General features: G+C 36.0%; 1 protein-coding gene across 11 annotated transcripts in view; it reads right to left on the bottom strand.

The window, feature by feature from the left end:
• Positions 1-20,670, bottom strand: part of map4k3a (mitogen-activated protein kinase kinase kinase kinase 3a) — a 94,506-nt gene that overhangs the window by 68,056 nt on the left and 5,780 nt on the right. For all 11 annotated transcript variants that reach the window (XM_052568514.1, XM_052568522.1, XM_052568515.1 and 8 more), the window contains exon 2: positions 14,330-14,387. In XM_052568514.1, coding sequence (XP_052424474.1) covers positions 14,330-14,387 — 58 coding nt within the window. The remainder of the gene's footprint in view (positions 1-14,329; positions 14,388-20,670) is intronic.

Genomic DNA, 20,670 nt, shown 5'->3' with positions numbered 1-20,670 from the left:
ACGAGAGGGGAGGGTCAGACCCTTATGTGTATAGTGCCTATACAGTACTGAGATCTCTTTAGCATTCATAAAGCATCAGACCCTAAATGCATCACTGTGGTTTTCCCCCTAACTGCTGATGGAGATTCAAGCCCCTCATATAACCTTTATTTCTCTCTAAAACCAGTAACACTCTTAGAAGCTCATTTGAAAGCCAAGAGCTAGAGTAAGGACCTTCTTCCTAGAGCCCTGCACGGGACGCTCAGGCCAAAGCACGGTCCGTGTCCAACAGCTTATCAGAATTACTGGCCCGAGCCCGTCCCTTCTCCCAAAACAACTTATACTACTGTTTCAGCTATTAAAAAAATTTCAGTTTTGTATGTAATGGCAAATTGATTATATTTTATTTTGTTTTCTTAATTAAGTTAATTTCGAAATATTTTTTTGTTCGTTAATTATACATTTTTGTTTTTTAAAGTAAAGTGGCAGACAGTAAACTGATCATATATGTTTGATCAATTTAGCCTTCTCAAATTAACACGACTTGCCTAAAATAAAAACAGTTCAAGCATATAAGACTGTTTAAATGTTAAAGATAAATGAGCGCTATATCTTATAGTTTGTGCAGAGATGCTTCAGGACATAGAGATGCCAGCATGATCACTTGCATTTCTTTCAGTGGTTACGCCGTCATTTTTGCTCATAAGGTAAGAGTAATTCATAATTCGTAACTGTAAAGTGTACTTTCATTTTTGTTTGCTCACAATATCAACAAAACGTGCTCTTATAAAATAAAGACAGAAACCATGATTAAACTTTTTGCCGTCTGATCTTGAATAGGAGCATTACACAAAAATGAAACAAAACTCAGAGAATACATGCCTCACAGACATAAAAATATATCTATAGAAATTTTTTAATTAGTACTTAATGAAATAAACGATAAGAAAATCCGGCATCAAACCGGTCCTTGTTTGTAAAACAAGCATCTTCGAAATGCGGGGAACAAACAAAAACACTTGCACAACTCCGTTGATGCTCTGTAAAAATAAACTCCATCCACTGGTCCCTTAATGCTGTTTTTTTTTTTTTGGGTAATCTGTGCAGGGTTGTCTTGCCCTGGCAACCAAAAACACACTTCTTTTGTGACATTTCGCGACGCTCTCGCTCTGATCAGTGAATGTCTGTTGTGCTCTCAGTGCTCTGCTATACGGGAGCGCGCTCTTCCGGCAGAAGTGCCCTAGGACCCATATAAGGAAATTTCGCTTTATCTAACGTCACACAGAGCCATACTCAAAAAAAACTTTCTGAAACTTGTGACAAACTGGTTTCAAACGTACAACTTAATTTTTGAAACTTTGTCCATGTTTAGCATGGGAATCCAACTCTTTAACAGTGTAAAAAACTTAGAATGCATGAAATAGCATTTCACTCCCCCTTTAAAATAGTGGGACAGATTAGACTGAAATGCAAGCAGGCAAAATTGGATTAAGAAAGAAAAACTCAAATGTTGCATTGGTTTATCACATTTTATGACATTAAGAAATCATGTAGAATACCAGTAAAGAAAATAACAAGCCAAATTGTCCCCTTTTTTAAGCCTAGTTGGTTCCGGAAGTATATTTTCCCACTGGGATTTTAAAGTTTTGTGTTCAGCAGAATAAAGATATTTGTACAGGCTTTTAACAGGTTAATACTGGAAGTTATTTTGAATGTTTGCAACCAAAACAGCTGAGGTGCACCATTGACTTTTGACTGTCATGTTTGGTTACAAACATTTTTCAAATTATCTTCCACTTGAGGGAACAAGGACAATTAAAGGACAATTTACATTTATTGGTAGCTGTCCTAAAACACAGATGCAAAACACTCAACTTTAATAGTGTATGTACATGTGTGTGTTCAGTTGTTATAAAGTTGATAAGTAATGTAATATTTTGTGTTTTCCCAGCCATCCGGTGAAATTGAGGATGTTTGATGAGGGCATTCTGATTATAACTGAGGAGCAGCAATGTGATCTGCTTCCCAAGGAATAACCAACATTGCTCCCATTTGGAAATCTTCTCATCACTGACATCTACCATGTCCCTAAGGCATTTGGACTCCTAATGTAGTGAACATCCACTACCTCAAGCACATGAAATACACCATTGAGGCTCTGCAAAAGCTTGCGAAGAACAGTTGCTCAAGAAGTGTTCATGGGATCCACAGCAAGCTCATCCATAAAAAGTCAGGTTTTTTTAAGGAAATTTAGGTTCTTTGGAGCCTTACACTACTTTTTAGAATGCACTTTCAAGTTTATCATGTTATGACTTGCAATATGTATGTTCTCATGAAAACAAATGTTGTTTCACGTCACATTTTCCTATACATTAATGTATACATTTTCCTTCAAATTGACAAATGCTTTTGCTTTCCTTTTTCTGTTTTTTGTTTTGTGAGCACTAAATTGCATTATTATTGGGGAGAGTTTGGAAACTTTCAAGATCTGATGTTAACACTTCTGTCTGGTTATGTTTTTTTTACAATCTGACGGTTCAGACCTTTGTGCTTCCATGTGCATTCCATTCATATTTTATTATACAAAAGTACAGTACACTAATTTTTTGTGTAACTAAACGTGATTTCTTTTACCTTTTGCCCCTATATATATATATATATATTAGGGCCGGGACTCGAGTAAAAAAATTAATCTAATTAATTAGAGGCTTTGTAAAATGTTTTTTTGGAAAAGACAATACTGTCAATTACATTCAGAACATTGGAAACACTGACTATTAGAAAACATCTCTCTGTTGCTTCAGAGGCCATAACATACTAATTCCAACTCTCAATAACCTTGGCCAAAACAATAAAGAGTTCAACATAAACTGTTGCACCAACAAAATAATACATAGTTCAACATAAAGTGTAAAGTCCACGCTAGCTGCTATATGTTTTGCGTTGAGGTGATACTTGAGGCTCGATGTGTGCTGCGGTGATATGCGAACGCTAGTTGGTGCTCCAATGTAATCGGTCCGCCGAAACTCATCCAGTGAGAAACGTTCCGCGCTGCAAAAATAAGTTATTAAAAATGCGGGATTTTTTTTTTCTGTAATTAATTAATCTTAGTTAACTCGTTTTTTTTGTGTAATTAATTAATCTCAATTAACGCGTTAAAGTCCCGGCCCTAATAAATATATATATATATATATATATATATATATATATATATATATATATATATATATATATCATATCTTGGTTTCTCATTTTGGCCAATAACTTGCTTTATGGTGGGAGTAATGCATGTAAACTTGTGCAGGGTTAATGCAGGGTGCAGCATTTAACCTGATTTTCATATTGAGGTACGAAATTAAAAATAATCCCTGTGGTTTTGATATGAGGAATTGAAATGCAACTATTTATGTTTCTCAATCCCATGCCAAGGTTATTTATTATACATCACACTTTCAAGTGTCGGTTCAGATCTTTAGATATCTGTGTGTGTGTGTGTGTTTGAATTTTGCAATTTTTTTTCAACTGTCAGTTGATGTGTTGACAGCAAATTGAAAGTGTTGTCTCTATCGTTAAATTAAATTTAAGGCAGTGGGGTAACATTTGCTTATGTTTATTAATTCAAGTAAAAAAAAAAAAAAACATTCCTAGTTGACAACATTATTTAGATTGACTGGACTACTAAATAATAGTCAAGTCAATTTAAACAAGTTTGTTACCTGGGCTAATTCCACTCTAATGGGAAGTGTTTTTAACAATACATATGTTGTCAAGATAACAAAGCATTTTTAAGCAGCGGGGGAACAAAGTATTTTTAGATGACTCAACAAATTCTTTTTTACAGTGTATATGGGCACAATATAAATATAGCCCAACCCGAGCCCGATCTGTAAAAAAAAAAAAAAAAATGGCCCGAGCCGGGACCCAACAGGATTGCAGACCTCTACTTCTTCCATCAGAGACATATATTTGTTGTAGTAAAAGAAAAAGAAGGATATGGAAAAACTAAAAGGGGAAAGACAAAGTAACAGGCAGAGACTGAATATCTGACACGCTGGTAACTTATTGGAAGTGATGTGATCTCAGCTGATGGACACGAGAAGGCAATCACCCATAATGCTAGTGTGGGGGCTTCTGGCCTGAATCCATCTGAGCTGACCTTGATCACTGGCTTTGCTGTATAGATGTGTGTGTGTGAGCAGAGAGGGAGACGAGTAGGAAGACAGAAGGACAGACAGATTATGAGAGATGGAAGAGAGAACGGGAGAGAACAAAGTCACTTTGTTGTGACTGCTTCATGCTTAATGATGGAAGCTGCAGGCTCATTAAAAGTTTTTTTTTAACAGTTTTTCCTTGTTCTCTCCCACTGACACTAGCAACACACTCCTCCTTTTACTCCCACATAGTAGGGCAGAGATAAATATTTTAACTGCATAATCCACCATTAAATTGAACATCCCAAGCTGGGTGCAGGCATCAATGATAGCATTTACAAGATGAAAGGTCACTTAATAGTGAATTTACCCTTACAAAACAGTACAAAGTAGAACATTTTAGAAGCTAGCAGGATTTTATTGCCATTGTATTCTTTGAGTATCATGTAATCATGTACACTTGTTAATGGAAAACATCCACAATCACAGTATTACAGTAACTGTGAACTAGTCTTAAATTTAAAAGTATTAATACTGTTTTTGAAACACTATGGTTTCACCAAATAGAATTGCAAAAAAACAACAAATAAAACTTGTCTTTTTGCTAAATTGGTACAATTTCACACATGACATTTAAATACATTTAGATTTATACATAACTGTTTTCTAAATAGTTTATATACGCTATATTTTAATACATATCAAATAAATCTGTCCTTAACGGTTACAAATGCAACAAGCGACTAAATATAATAAAATGAAATAAAATAAACTGCAATACTAAGATGATCAATAAAATGCTATTTTATTTTGAGCAACACCCCAAGCATCCATGAGCACTGAAATTAAACATTAATTGATTCTGATGCAAAGACATTTGATCAAAGTGTGACTGTCTATTTCAATTCCATGTTCAACTAGATTTAAAACGATTAATTAACATAGTTCATAAAATGCAATGAAAAAAAAAAAAGTAAATAAAATACAAAAATACTGTTTCTAGGGACCGTGAAGTCGGCTTGTTTAAATTCAGGACCAATTCCAAGGAAAGTTTTCTTTCCAAACCCACATACTGAAGGAAGGATAAGCTTTGAGAAGTTCTGCATAATGTCCTTTGAGTGTAGGTCTGTGCAAAAGACATTTGCTCCCTGAGGGAAGTGTGAAGTCGCAGCAGTGGGGTCAGGTGACATGCGCTTCCTGCCGGGGCAAGTGATCCAGAGAGCGTTCCGCAGAGGCAGTGACATTTCCCTGCACATATGGGGCAGATAGCTGCAAGAGACAGCGGGAGGTACTGCCTCTTACCTCCTTCAGGGGAAACGGAAGCTGCTAGCCTATTATACACAGTGTAGGTTGCAGCAATTCATATCTCTGAGTAGGGCAAATGCTAACTGAAGCAACTTCTTAGTCAGGGTCTGATGGGCAGATTAGACCGCTTCAAGGCAGAGCAGGTCCCACTGAGTAGCAGTTACATGACTATTGTCAGCATATATATGCAGTATGTGTTGTGATGTGTGTTATATATTTACGTTTTTTTATGAGTGGCGAGATAGGGGAAAGCATCCGTTGATTTGAGAATGGACAGTTAAGAGGATAGTTAATCTTGGCTATGTGAAGAGGTGTAACCTGTCTAGAGGTCTGGTAAATTTCCCAACCAAATTCCATTACTGTACATGGACACAAGCAGGGAAGGCGGCAGATAACAGATCCTGAGGAAAATGAACAATGATTCGTAGGATTATTCTCTGTGTACCACCAGCGAATGACAAAAAGGAAAGAGTGGGCTTGTTTTTCTACTAATTTAAAACTAATTAGGCAATAAACAAACTCCAAACGCACAGTATTAAGATCGCAGGGATCCATGAGCACCAAAATTATGCAGTTTACTCTGATCAAAAGACATCTGAGCAAAGTGTGACTGTCTATTTCATTTCTAAGTTCAACAAGTTCAAAATGACCCACATGGTATTAAAGACAGATCAAATAGACTATAAAAACTACAAAAAAAAAAGACTTCATAAACACAAAATGTTTTAAAATGTTTTCCATTTCTAGTCAAGGCATGGTATCCTCGGAGAGGCTTTATCATAATTAAAAGAATATGAATGGACTAAAATGTGGAAAATATATTTTAATTTTGCAAGAAGAAAAAGACTACTATAGATGGTGACATTTTACAGCAAGGTTCACATTAGTTAATGCATTAAGTATCATGAAATAAAAAAGAAATAATTCATTAATCTTGGTAATGTTATTGCCCACATATACTAGCATTTAAAGAACTATGAAGAAATATGAATTAACAATAAACAACAATTTAGAAATTTTTTCAACCAGAGCCAAGTACAAAAGGACACGACGAACTACTGAGATTTTCAAACATCACGTCAGAAAACTGACTGGAAATGAACTTGAAGCTACCATTCGATAACATATCGGACAACAAACTGCAACATAACTTTGGCTTCTTAAGCTCAAATAAGACAACACTAAAAATAAACAAATAAAACATTGTTATTCAGACATTGTCAAGTTAAAATAAGCTAGAAACCTCTACTGTACAAGAGGGTAACCTTCAATATCACGGTTCTAGCTTTTGTTTACAAACTAATGTGAATCTGAATTTTGACTACACCGTCATGGTTTTGCTCAAAGGAAACAAAAATCTGAATAATAACAAGCGATTCTGAATAAATTTCATTAAAGCATGTCATAGCACACAGAAATGGGACGAGTTTGCGGTCTTGGGCATGTTTGTAGGGGTTGGATAGCAAGAGAGACTGTCAGGGAGAGGCGCTCAACTGTCACTCCACTAGACATGCGTGTCAGTGTGAATGTGTGTGTGCAGGGCTAACAGAATGTGTCGTAAGTGTTAAAGTGTGAAAGTATGTGCAGGGATTAAATACGCTTGATTGGTATGAGGGTTATATTTACTTAGGTCTGATTTCCCATCATCCATTTAACAGGAATCCTGTCCCCATTAGCACTCATGTCCCAAACCGGTGTGTTTTCAGTCCCACTTTGCTTCAGATTTTTAATCTTTATTAAAACATGCCCCTATCTGATGTCAAGTGTTTTATGAAGATGAAAGAAATCATATTTCTTTTCAATAGCTTGAAAATGTTGATTGTTCTGCATGTGCAGCTTTAAAATAAAGCCACTGAATTTGGTTATAATGTACAATGAGATTTTCTAAAATACTGAAATTAAACCTATTTAAGACAATATTCACTCAGAATGTACTCAACATGCATTATCATATTGAATAATAATTATTTTTTTAATTTATTTGAAAGAAAGTTCTTATGCTCAACAAGGCTGCATTTATTTGTTTAAACAGTAAAAACTGTGAAATATTACAATTTAAAATATCACTTTTCTATTTTGCTGTATTTTAAAATGTAGTTTGTACCTGTGACAGCAAAGCTGAATTGTCTGCAGTGATAATCCATCAGAAATTATTTAAATATGCTGATTTGGTGCTCAAGAAGCATTTCTTATTACTATCAATGTTGAAACAAACAGTTGTGCTGCTTGTGTAAAAACCATGATGCATTTTTTTTCAGGTTTTTCCAGAATAGTATTTATTGAATTAAATATTTTTGTCTCGACTGTCACTTTTGATCAATTTAACGCATCACTGCCAAACATAAATATGCATTTCTTTTAGGAAACAAATAAATAGATAAAATCTTACTGACAACTTTTGAATGGTAGTGTATATTAGGACAACCCTAATGCTAAAGCCATCCACCTTTCTGGGTATCAGATTTACTGAAAATCAGATAAAAATAGAAACAGAGAGTTTATATCTGAAAGTGTGAAAAAAAAATTGATATCCACAAAATGCCAAAGAGTTTAGAACAAAAAAAAAACCTCTACAATGATTGCCTTTTAAAATGGTTAAATTGTATTACTAAAGTCTAAGAAGGGCACTGACTGTCCATAAAGACATTATTCAATCTGTTCCTGTCCATTATCCTATCCACAGGCCAATTTGAGAGCCATACATGATAGTAAATACAGTTGACCAAAAAAAAATAAAAACTTGATGTAGCCATTAACAATCTCAAAATATTGGCTAATGAATTTACCTCATCAGTAAAGTGGATTTTCAATCACTTTTTCAAAATGTAAGAATACAAGCTTGTCCTGATCATTTACTCCCAATTTTTCCGTCACTGTGCCTAAAAGCTTTATAATAGCTGACACGCCATCGAAAATGCATTATCTTGTGCCCGAATAAATCTTCCAAGTGAAATTATTTGCATACTTTTCCCTGTCACATCAATCATATTTTGGAGCATCATTTTGTTTTATAGGTCTATAAATCTAATCCATGTTTTCCCACAGTAAGACTTTGGACCCACTTTTCCCTAATATTGTGCGTACATCAGCAGTATATTTTTCTAAAGCTCTTTGTTGACAGTGAACCAGCTGCACCTGCCGTGATGCAAGTCTCAATACTGCACACACACACACACACACACACACACACATATAATATCCAACACATGGATTAAACACACACACATCTGACTCTGAAGGGACTCTGGGCTCTGGCACTCTCCCCTCCCATTACAGCGAGTGACATTTCTGAGGGCCGCCGACCTCCGAGCCCATGCATTTTAAATGAAAGCCCTGCACGCCTGCAGTGCCTCAGTGCTCCCAGCCGGCTAATACCAGACCCACCTCCACTCCTGCACCTCCTGTTCCCTTTGCATGCCTTACAGGAATCAGAGCCAACAAAGACACAGCATGCAAACGCACACAGTGTTTACTGAATATATTTGAGACAATGTTTTAGAAATTCATCTACAATGCCCAAAAATGCTGTCTAGAAAGGCAGCTTAGCAGATTTTGAGCCACAGCCATACGCAAAGGACAACTTTTGGCAATAAAATGGGAGACTACAGAGTTGCTTAAAAAGAAGGTCCTGAATATGGGGGGAAAAATCTATATTTTATTAACAATAGTTATGAATGTGTGTTTAAAGTCTGAATGTGATGAAATAAAAAGACATAGGCATGTGATTGCATCTTTAACAGACCACATTGTAACTTAGTCACTTAGTCCCTTCCCTGTTTAAACTGCCCTGTCAATCATCTTATAACAGTTAACATCCACCATATTTCATTTAATTTCCTACTGCACTGGAGAGAAATTGCATAGCATGTTGATCTGCCAGTCACAAGTCTTTCATGCAGAGTCATGTCTGTCTATCAGTTACTTTTTTGAAGAATTGAATAATTTCATTCAGTGAGGGCAAATTCATTTGTTAAAAAAATTACAATTAGGGCATTTATATTGGTACTATATATATATATATATATATATATATATATATATATATATATATAAATGCTGATCATTCTATTCATCAAATAATCTCTAAATAAAAAAGTATCACGTTTCCCACAAAAAAAGTAATGAGATATGTTTTTTAAGCAGCAAATAAGCATATTACAATGATGGATCATGTGACGCTGAAGAATTGAGTAATTCCTAGTTAAAAACCTAGGCCTAATGTATATAAAATACATTTATTACATACTAAGTATGGTTCAAATCACATATTCAACATATTTACTGACATGCTGCTCAAGACTGATATAAAAAAATAATTAACATTTATTTAGTGCTACTTATAAAAAAAAAAAAAAAGGTTTTCTCAACATTAAGCTTAAAATATGTTATCTGATGTTACTGTTGTAGAGGACTATATGATCTTTGAATAACATTAGCCTTGAAATGTAAGATTTTTGGACTTCAGCACTACTTTCACACAATTAAAGTGCATTAAGTACAAAATTAGTTGTTCCAATTTAGCAGACTTTTCAGTTCAGTATACCCTACTAAAGGTAGTACAATTGCAGTTTATTTTATTAAGTACATAAATATGCAAATGTGTATTTCAAATACATTTAAGTATATTCATTTTCCACTAGGGATGAATGCTGAATATTCAACTTAGACATCACAGGAATAAGAAATTTGAAAACAGCTATTGTAAAATCTGAAGAATTTTGAAATTGGAGATAAAGGTTATAAAAGTACAAATCTGAAGCAGAGAGGTGAAACTGTAGATTTTAAGTGTCCACACTTGGTTGGCAGAGAACATTTTGCCTGACCACACTTCCTACAGTAGGCAGCTCGATCTTGTCACTGTGAATATGCTACACCACGAACTGACATTAAAGGGGAAAGAAAGGCAGGCTAAGTGCTTGCTCATGAGGTCGCCCTTCTTTTTATGGTAAGAATAGCCTTTGCTGTTCAGCAATACACCGACGCAGGTGCACAAACTCACACACATGCACGTCAATGTTTGCCTATGCACACCAGCTTCAAGTACACAATCGGATGTGTGAGCTCGCATACAAACCAAAGAGGAGGCTGAAAAAGATACCCTTAACTTATTCCAACTACAGGGCTGTTTGGCAAATCGCTGCTTTCTGAAGATCAATATGACAGATTCATCAATTTTGAATGAAAAGCATGAGACCAACATCGCTTGTGCCAACCAATCCACACACACACAAAAATAAGAGCACATCCAGATGTAGCCTGGTCACTGCGCTTCTCATCTCAGGCCAAGAGCTAATCTCATCGCACATCGACACGTCCCCAAACGCCCCCACACAAACTCACCCCAGGTCTTGATGTTTCTGTTGGCATGTCTGTCCGCAAACCCATTTATTGGGTCTTTCCAGACGATCCCCTGTTGATTATGTGAAACTAATGAGCCAAAACTCAAAGCCGTGTCCTGATCCCCACGGTGCCGGAGAGGGAGGAGACCTATCCTAAAAGTGTGTGTTGTCCACCCCCACCATGATTTGCAAAGGCCAGCTCAGAGACATTAATGAGTTAGAACGGCAAAAACGCCAATGCGGATCGAGAAGACATGGCGCATGTTAATCAGAATTGTAAATTGATGTCAAAGAGCAACAAAGACATCACCGTAAAAACACATCTATGGGACATCCATGTTAATATCCTTATCTAACTATGGGACTAATAATTGATTAGTTTGTTCATCTTGGCAGCACATGTTCCTTGCAAACCAACACAATTAACGAGACATGATAACGGATGGCCCATGGGGTACGTGACTACTGTACACGGACGAGTAGTTAACAGCCTTCATTCGCACACCATGATAATAAATGACAACCCACTGACAGCTAACGACACGCTGCACAAGCCAAGACGTCTAGCATCCTGCAGATAAACAGGTGTAAACATTTGAAAAATATTTGATTAAAATTTGGTCAATTTGATTTAATTTTGTTGGCAATAGATCATTGATAACATCTCAGATCAGACTCAAAGCAGATCTCATATTAGATCACTATTGATAATGCCATACTTAAAGCAAAGCAAAAAAGCATTTTTCAACCCTATAAACAACTTCACCCAATATTCTGTTGTTTTGAACAACATTTGCAATATAATTCATCTACCGCTATGATCAACATGTTGCACCATTGAGATCAACTTGCATTGCATTAGCTTAGCTTGCATTCAAAGACACCCAATATACAGATCTGAAAGGAAATGGACATAAATGAGATCCAGCATCATACACATTTTAAAATACAATGGTTGTTTTTTTCCATATACTCTTTAATAAGAAAGCCCCTGATTACAACAAGGCTCTGAATCAACTGGTGCACACTATGTTTTTGTGCATATTTCCTGCCATTTCAAAATGAACAGCTTGGAAACAAGCCTGAGCAGGTGTTTCCAAAACACTCTGACTAAATCTAGCTCTTCATCTGAAACCCAGCTTACCAGATATCTGGCACAGCAGCGTGTCCTATTCGTTCCAACAGGGGCATCTAAAAGCCACACACACATAGAAAACCCTCTCTTATCTCAAACAGCTGAGAAAGCAAAGGGCAGGACCTCCAGAAACCCCCATTCCCCTCTTATTCTCTTGCATCTCTGGAATGAGAGGCATGTTGTAATTACTGAGGCTAAAAGCTGACATCTATGGCCTCTATGAATGTGAGTGGCTACAGAATTATTGGTCAATGTTTAAACCAAGCAGCCTAATCGCTCTCGGCACAAAACAAACAGGCCTGTAGGTTTAGAATCCTAAAAAGTAAGGTGAACAACCTCTAAGGTACTGAATAAAGGTATGGACAAGACAAAACAATAATTAGCTGATACAAAAATGTAAAGTTTCTTCCAAAATATCATTGATTACAGTAGGTTTTGTTAATAATTTAATATGGGATCCCCTACAAACAGAGTAAAAAATTTACAATACCTTCATGCTCAAAATTCACATTGAAATAAAGCTCAAATAATGAAATAAAGCTAAAACAAAAACAAAATTAGAAGTGAAATAACTGAATTGAAGTTTAAAATTACTAAACCTTCAGCACTGACATTATCGTTACGAGACACAATAAAACAGCAAGCAATTAAAAAAAAGTTTTTCTTATGTAAATCTGATATTTTGCCCAAACCATAAAATGCAATAAAATAAAATGCAATGCACTGGACTGTAATACAATAACATAATATTAAACAAAACACATCAAATAAAATACAACACAAATTGCCAGTAATGTTAATAAAACATCTCAACAATAAAGAGGTAGTCTTCAAGATTACACTTTTTGTTCATTGCCTGAGAACATTCCAATTATTCAGATTTTCCCAAAGGTTCTAATATGTACTTTCTCCAGCTTCTTATTCTCATTTCACAGAAACTATGGTTGCCACATGTTCATGTAGGTTCTGTAATTTTGCATAGTGAAACTTTCCTGAACATCAAAAAGTATGACTGAGGATATAAGCCCTCGAAAAGAGAAGACTGTGGGTTTTTGTCTCAAACCAGCAAAAAAAAAAAAAAAAAAATGCTATTGTTCCTGCAGGTCCTGCTGGCACAGCAAAACAGCAAACAAATAGAATTGCTATAAAATCAAAATGAAAGTCGCACTCCACTGGTTTCCTTTAGGCAAGGAGCTGTCATTCATCAATCCAGGTGGCTTGTGGATAAAACAGGTACATCCTTTACTATGACAGTGATATCCAATATTGTCAAACCGTATCAAACCCCAGACCCCATTTGATGTCGTCTCCTGCTTTGGTCTGGGTTTTATATCAAAAGCTTTTTCACTGACACTAATAATCTGGGTTTGCCTTGATCAGAGCGTGAAACCTCCATCGGGGCATCTGGACACAGCGGATGGTTTCCCAACTCAAAACATTTGGCCACTCTTGATGGGTCTAGACTCTTGAGCCTTAGAATTCATTTGTTTTAAACTTGCACAAATATTTCATTTGCCTGTAAAGAGTAAACTGTCACCCAATACGAAAATGAAAAAGGAAGAAAAACAGAATGAATTTTCCAAAATACTTTTCTGACTAAGAGCAAATTTCTAGGTTTTCCCCCTCATTTAGAAGCAAAGAAGCAAAAGTTTTAGCAAATGCTTTCATCCAAAGTGACTTACAGTACACTTACTAGGTAAAATCCCCCTAGACCAACCTGAGGTTAAATGCCTCACTCAAGGACGCTTGGTGAAAGCTCAAAGCTCACTCGACAAAGGCCTCAGCTTTAGCCACTTCACCATAGCAGCTCCTAAATCAATGTTTCCCAACCTTTTTGGTCCATCCTCATCAATAATGCTCAAGTAACTCTTTATCGACATCAAAACTGGAAATGATTTTACTAATTTCAACAACTATGACATATTCCACCCTAGAGAAACTCTTCATTTACACACATTTAATAGAAAGACCTGCAAAGTAGATCAGTGCTGTTTTTGGTAATTAAAAATAAAGCTGAAACTAGTAGGTGAAAAAAGAAACAAATAAACGTCTTATTGCTTGCTATTAACACGATTGAAACATTCCATTGTAGACCGTGTCTGATAATAGTTACACAGTAATGTGATCACAAAATTGTGGCCTCAGGTAGGAAATCCACATAAAAGTATTTCAAATTAAAGTCATAGATATGAAAAGCTAAATTAGTCTAAATGTAATATATCCTAATTTCAGTTTTGAACAGGTAAACAGCTAAATGAAAAACTTCCTAAGTACACCTTGAAATCAGATTAAAGACCTCCTAAATAAATAAAAAAGTCAGTCTAGAAGTGTATAAAGAGAGAATATGATAATAAAATCACAGAACAGAGACCAGATGAGAATAAAACCAGTTTCGTCTGAAAGGGAAGAGATTTTCTTACCTGGCTCCAGTTTAATGACCTTGATCGCAGCCAGCTCTCCTGTAGTGACATTACGGGCCTGAAAGAGAAAAAGAACAGCACTTACTCAACGTTAATAACCATTATTACAGCTGAAAGACTTCGGATGTGATCAGAGCAATCAGCAGGCCCTGATTTTACAGATGACTTTTGCATTTTCCGAAAAACACCTTTCCAGTTCTGCTGAAAAAGAGTTACTACACCCTTATTGGTATAGCAAAAATCATCATGAAATTAGCCAAAATATAAATGCACTGGTACTTCCTGCCTATATGAGTCTGCTGATTGGGTAAGAATGAGCTTAAAGCCTTACATTAACATTGTTCTTCAATGGTTTAAGTGTCAACAATGCCTACAACTGAACTGTATGTTTAAATAGGGTGAAAATACAATTGAATGTATGCTTACTGCATTAGCACTGTGCCAATACATACTGTGCATACTTTTGCCTTTTCTCATGGTTTTTAAAAGACCGCTGATCAGTGCTCGTAGAGCAGAATGCTAATTAATCTGCATACTGCAAATCTGAATAACCACATGAGCAGAGGCACAGATATTTCACGATTCAAGAGAAAGTTTCATCACCTTTAAAACCTAAATACAAACAACCACTGCTTTACTGATCAAGGCGGAGGAAAATAAGCCAGCCTCAATATCCACACCACTGGACAGACTAATTTTGGCTAATTTGTTCAGTCCATAATGACATTACTCAATCACAATGTGGCAGCAGGAAAAACATTAGACAAAATTAGTCCGGATTCAATTAAGATGTCGTCTGTGAAGTGGTCAAAGTATTTTTTATTCTTTCTCCTAGCAACAGCGTGAGATCTAACAGCTAGGCGTTGGCAGCGGTGAAAACAGGGGGTGGGGGTAGACTGAGCCGAGTATTACCGGGCAGACCACGGCTGACGGAGACCCACAGGCACAGTACACTGATGAAGTGCACTTTGATAGAAAAATCTGTGTGAAAAAAGCATCAGGAATAATAAAATGCTAAATTAAAGGGTCTAAATTCTCACTGACAGTTTGTTTGGGTTGCAAGAGTAGACGTTTTGAACCATCCAAAAAATGTGGTTAAAATGACAAATGTGCAATATATATATATATATATATATATATATATACACACACACACACACACACACACACACACACACATATATATATATATATATATATATATATATATATATATATATATATATATATGTACACACATATATATATATACACATATGTATAATTCCATGCAGGATTTAGGATGGCCATCCAACACTATATCTTATTTACCCTTAATCTCAATCTTAAAGCATTAGTTCACTTTCATATAAAAATGTCCTGATAATTGACTAACCTCCATGACATCCAATATGTTTACATCTTTCTTTATTTCAGTTGAAAATAAATTAAGGTTTTTGATGAAAACATTCCAGGATTTTTCTCCTTATAGTGGACTTCAGTGGCTACCAAACGGTTGAAAGTCAAAATCACAGTTTCAGTGCAGTTTCAAAGGGTACACAATATCAGACGAGGAATAATGGTCTTATCTAGCATAAAGATCGGTCATTTAAAAATAATTATAGGCTTTATAAACAGAAATGCTTGCCTTGCACTGCTCTATGATGCGCATCCATGACTTCACGTAATACGTAATTACGTTCGACTAGCAAACACTGAGTTGGTACTTCCACCTATGTCATGCATGACTTTTTCAATGTGATTACGTATAATGTGCACGTTTGGTTTAATAATCATGGAATGTTTCAATTAAAGACATTAATTTTTTTTCTACTGAAGACATAAAGACGTTAACATTTGGATGACATGGGGGTGAGTAAATTATCAGGAAATTTAAATTTGAAAGTGAACTAATCCTTTAAAGGTAGATATTACAAGTGTACTATTTCTTATTTGACATGGCAAATGCAGCATTCTTGGTGAAAAATGCTAAAACGAAAGGGGATGCAGTGGTCAAAGATGTCCATCTAATGCATGTTTATATTGAAAAACTAAAACACAGCTCAGTGAAATCATTTTTCAATTAAACACTTCCATTAATTCAAGCTATCTGAACACAAGGGTAATTCATTTTTAGAAACACCTTTAGGTCAGGCAAACCCAAAGACAGCCTAATTATGCAGGGCTTCCTTTAGAGAGATTAGTCAACTCATCATTCTAGAAAATATTAGTTGATTTTGAAAACATCTTGCATATCCCATTCCCAACTAATCAATGTAATTTCATATAACATTATTCCATTGCCTTTATACAAACACATCTATTTTGTTCTAAACTAGACAGTTGCAGTTAACAAATGGAAGGAGTGAAGACTTCCAATGCAAGAATAATCATCAGTATCTTTCAAAGACATTTTGCTTATCGAAAACAACTCTGAAAAACATCAGCAGCTGAGTGATATGATCTGAAAAGGATGCTGCAAAACACAGAGACATCCTGGGTAACTAATGCGAAGATGTCAGGAGCGATGCAGCTTTGCTGAGATTGTGGGAGAATTCACTCTGAGGTGCATGTCAAAAATGTTAAAACACAACTGAAAGCTCCCCTCCAGAAGGCTGATGATTCTCCGCCGTATATTCAAATTCCTGTTGCGAACTGCTTTGAAGGAAGCCTACATGCTGAATCCTTTCAGCTCAGAGATATGAGGCGCTGAAACCGAACCTAGATTATAAACACATAGCGGTTGGTATGTCTCATTAACATGTAGGAGATGCATGAAGTGTTGGGTCATATCAGCACATTACATCACATCCCTGCTTTGAATCATCAGTACAAAACACACAGCGAAATATATAATTAAAGTATGTTATACAGAAACAAAGGACTTTCTTTCTTTGGTGGAAGACCTAAAGAAACTTTTGAATGAAATGAACATCACCATGCAGTTATAATAAATAGATTCTTAGATTGCACAATAAAAGTTCCATAAAGCTCATAAACGTAGTCCATATTATTCATGCACTGTTGCAACTCTTCTGAAGCCACATGATAGCTTTGAATGTGAAACAGACTGAAATTAAAGTTTCATGTAAAAGAGCAACCAGCGACAGTCTTCAAATGTTCTTCTTTATTATTATTGAAAAAAGTCTAGAATGACAAAAGGGTGATAATAATGACATAGTACTAATTTTTTCTAACATACATTACTTGCAACTCAGAAGCTGTCTGCTGAAATGTTTTTAATTATAACAAATCATGATAAATAAGCAACAACAACAACAAAAAAAAAATCTGAGTAAAACGCAAAGTATAATTTCTTTCCAGGATAATCTGCTTCTGTCTACATGGTGAAGGGATGCAGATTAGTGCTGATCAATAACTAGCATCCAGGCCCAGCGGTCAATACCTTGCCTTGCAATCAGGCACATCATATTGTCTGCCGTGGTTTAAAATGATGCGTTAATGATCCTTTATAATGAGCCCACCATCGGCCCAAGAAAGGTGAAAGCCAAGGATCGTGGGAACCAACCAACCAACAACAGCATGACCAGATCTGATAACGGTGAAAGTGTTAGATAAAATATATACACAAAACTGTGAGTCATCCTGACCACATTGAGTTTTTACACCTTTTCTTGCTTTTAGAAGTTTAGCATTGTGATAATGGGTTGATGTAACATTGCGGTATAAAGTAATATTCAGGGTTCAGTACAAGTTAAGCTTAATTCACAGACCTTGTGCCATAATACTGATTACCACAAAAATGTATTCCGGCTTACTACTGCTTTTCTTTAAATAAAGCATAAATCTGGATGACAGAGAGACAATTACAATGGAAGTAAACAGGGCAGATTCATAACATAAAAAACTTGCTGTTTCCAAAACACCCTTGTAAAAAAGTAATATATTTAAAATAAATTTATTTCACACTAAGTTTAGTCAAAATCTATTATATATATATTTTATGTATTTTCAGACACATCGCTTGAGACACACTAATATATAAAAAATTATAATTAAAATGAGTATCCCTTGTGCTCAATGTACATTAATTAACATGAAGCCTAAAATGTTTTGATGTCACTATTGATGAGGATTTTATGATCTTTAAATGCAAGATATTTAGAATATACCCAAAGTATACCGATTTTACTCGCCAGTGTGTGATCTGGAGGCTGAGTATAAGTTTAGCACATATCTATTTTCACTCACTGCACACACTGACTGAGTGCTTCAGAGTTTCACTCTCCGTCAAGCGATCTGTGATGTTTTTCAATTCATCTGAATGGATGTGCCGCACCTGTATTTAATGTACCGTAAACTCTAGTGTGAAGGTGCACGCCTCGCCGTCGCTTTCTTTTACACACACGTAGAGAAAGATGGGGGGGGATTGACGCACTATATGTAAACGATATTCTATGTAGTATTTTCCTGTGAAAATAACGGCCTTCCTTTGGACTTCTTCAGCTTTTAAAAACTGCAGGGTTTTCCGGTAATGGGTGGAGCTAATGCGTGAATGGCAATCTCACTAGCTGGCGCACATCTATTATTGTCCCTGTTTTGATTTCAGCAAATCAGTTCGAGCAAACGCACAAAACATGATTAATATTTATTAACCCAGAAGCTCGTTAATCCTTAGTAACCCTTGATGTGTTTTATAGTTCTCATTAGTAGAATTTGTATCATTATTATCTTGAGTTTTTTTTTTTTGTTAGTTTTTTTTAACAGAAACACTGATTGACCGAAAAAGAACCACCACCTCTCCAGTTAAAATGTTCAGTCAAAATGACTAATATACATTCAAACATGTTTATCAAGTTTATTTCTAATTACTAAAGTTCTATTATTAAAAAAACACAATTTATTATTATAATGATTGACTGACTTCTGTTAAGAGTGTACTTTCAGATATTTAAAAAACTGTGCCATTTTACAAACAATTTTTATTTTATATATCTATCTATATCTTAGTCTGAGTAAACTTAAAAATTCACTAGCCAATGGCGATTCAGTTGCCAAGGTTTCCGTGGAGGGTTGACAAGCATTATGTAATTTCTATGGTATAAAGTTTATTGATATCATAAAGGCCTTATTTAAAGCAAAAATAACTATATTGTGATATATACTGCTATCGTAAAATAATATAACTCATATTGTGATATGAGTCTTTTGCCATATCGCCCACCCCTACTCATACGGCTTTGGAGTAACTTAAGGATCAGTAAATAAAGTAAATTTTCAATTTTAGGTTAACTAGCCCTCCCCGAGCGTAACCCTTTGACTTCCACACTTTTCAATGCCCTTTTTCCCCCAGAAGTGCTGAGGTGCAGAGCAACAGCCAAGCACTCCACCTGCACAGGTGCAGCACGCAGTGGGGCTGCTGCCATGTCAGGTAATTACAGAGAGGTGGATAAATCACTGCAAGCTTGGCCCCCGACCGACCGAATCTAGGCCAATCATTTTCTGCACTGCCTGGCAAATTTGATGCCTTGTATTAACAATTTACTGTGCCAATGCGGCACTGACCTCCGATAAACAACCCGTTTTTCTCTCTAATGTCTTTCCTGTGCTGGTGTTATCAAACATTTCATCGGATTCATTATTCATGCTGTATTGCAGTTAAATGCAGAGCACATAATGCATCAAGAATTCTAGAGCGCACCGACAGGAGCGTGCCTGGGCTTGCTAAAACATGATTATGATTATATAGTAACAACGAGATGACTGTGTTCTCTGAGTCTCACATCAACAATATAGTTTGCATGTATGAATCATTTCAACAACACGGTCGATTAGCTGTCTAATAAGTCTAGCTCTAATTTGCTACCAACATAATTAAGTAAATCACATTCTTGTCCAAACAAAGGTAGAGTATCAGTCGCTCATGCTCACTATGGGAGAATACAATTTCTCTCCACGGCCGCATTTGTAGGACAGTAGATCACTCTGTCACGCAGATCTGTATTTCTGCTTACTCATTGAAAGGATGCGGCAAGGTTGAAAATGCTTTAGTCTACAGAATATGGAGAAATCTCAAGGCCGCTCAAAAGTAGGTAAGATGGCAAGGACATTCTATTAAAAGAAACCATGTAATCCAGTCTGTTGTGAATTTCTAAAAGGCGTGAAGGCACAAAACACATGAGAGTAAGTAAAGGTGTTGACAGTGACTTCCTGCAGAAAGTGATGAAAGAAAGAATGTGTGATGGCTGGAGTACATCGACCTTGGCTTTGTGAGACTCCTGCGAGGTTCCTCAAGGGTTCCTCGGGGAGAAGGTTCGAGGACGGTGACTTTCTCTGACTAATGAATCCTGGTTGCCCACCTAGCCATTATGGTCTGACACCTCTCTGAACACACAGTCACA

Source organism: Carassius gibelio, chromosome B11 (assembly GCF_023724105.1).
Source record: "Carassius gibelio isolate Cgi1373 ecotype wild population from Czech Republic chromosome B11, carGib1.2-hapl.c, whole genome shotgun sequence".
Lineage (NCBI taxonomy): Eukaryota > Metazoa > Chordata > Actinopteri > Cypriniformes > Cyprinidae > Carassius > Carassius gibelio.
Note: the sequence above shows the minus strand (reverse complement) of the source record. Positions and strands in the feature narration are given on the sequence as shown.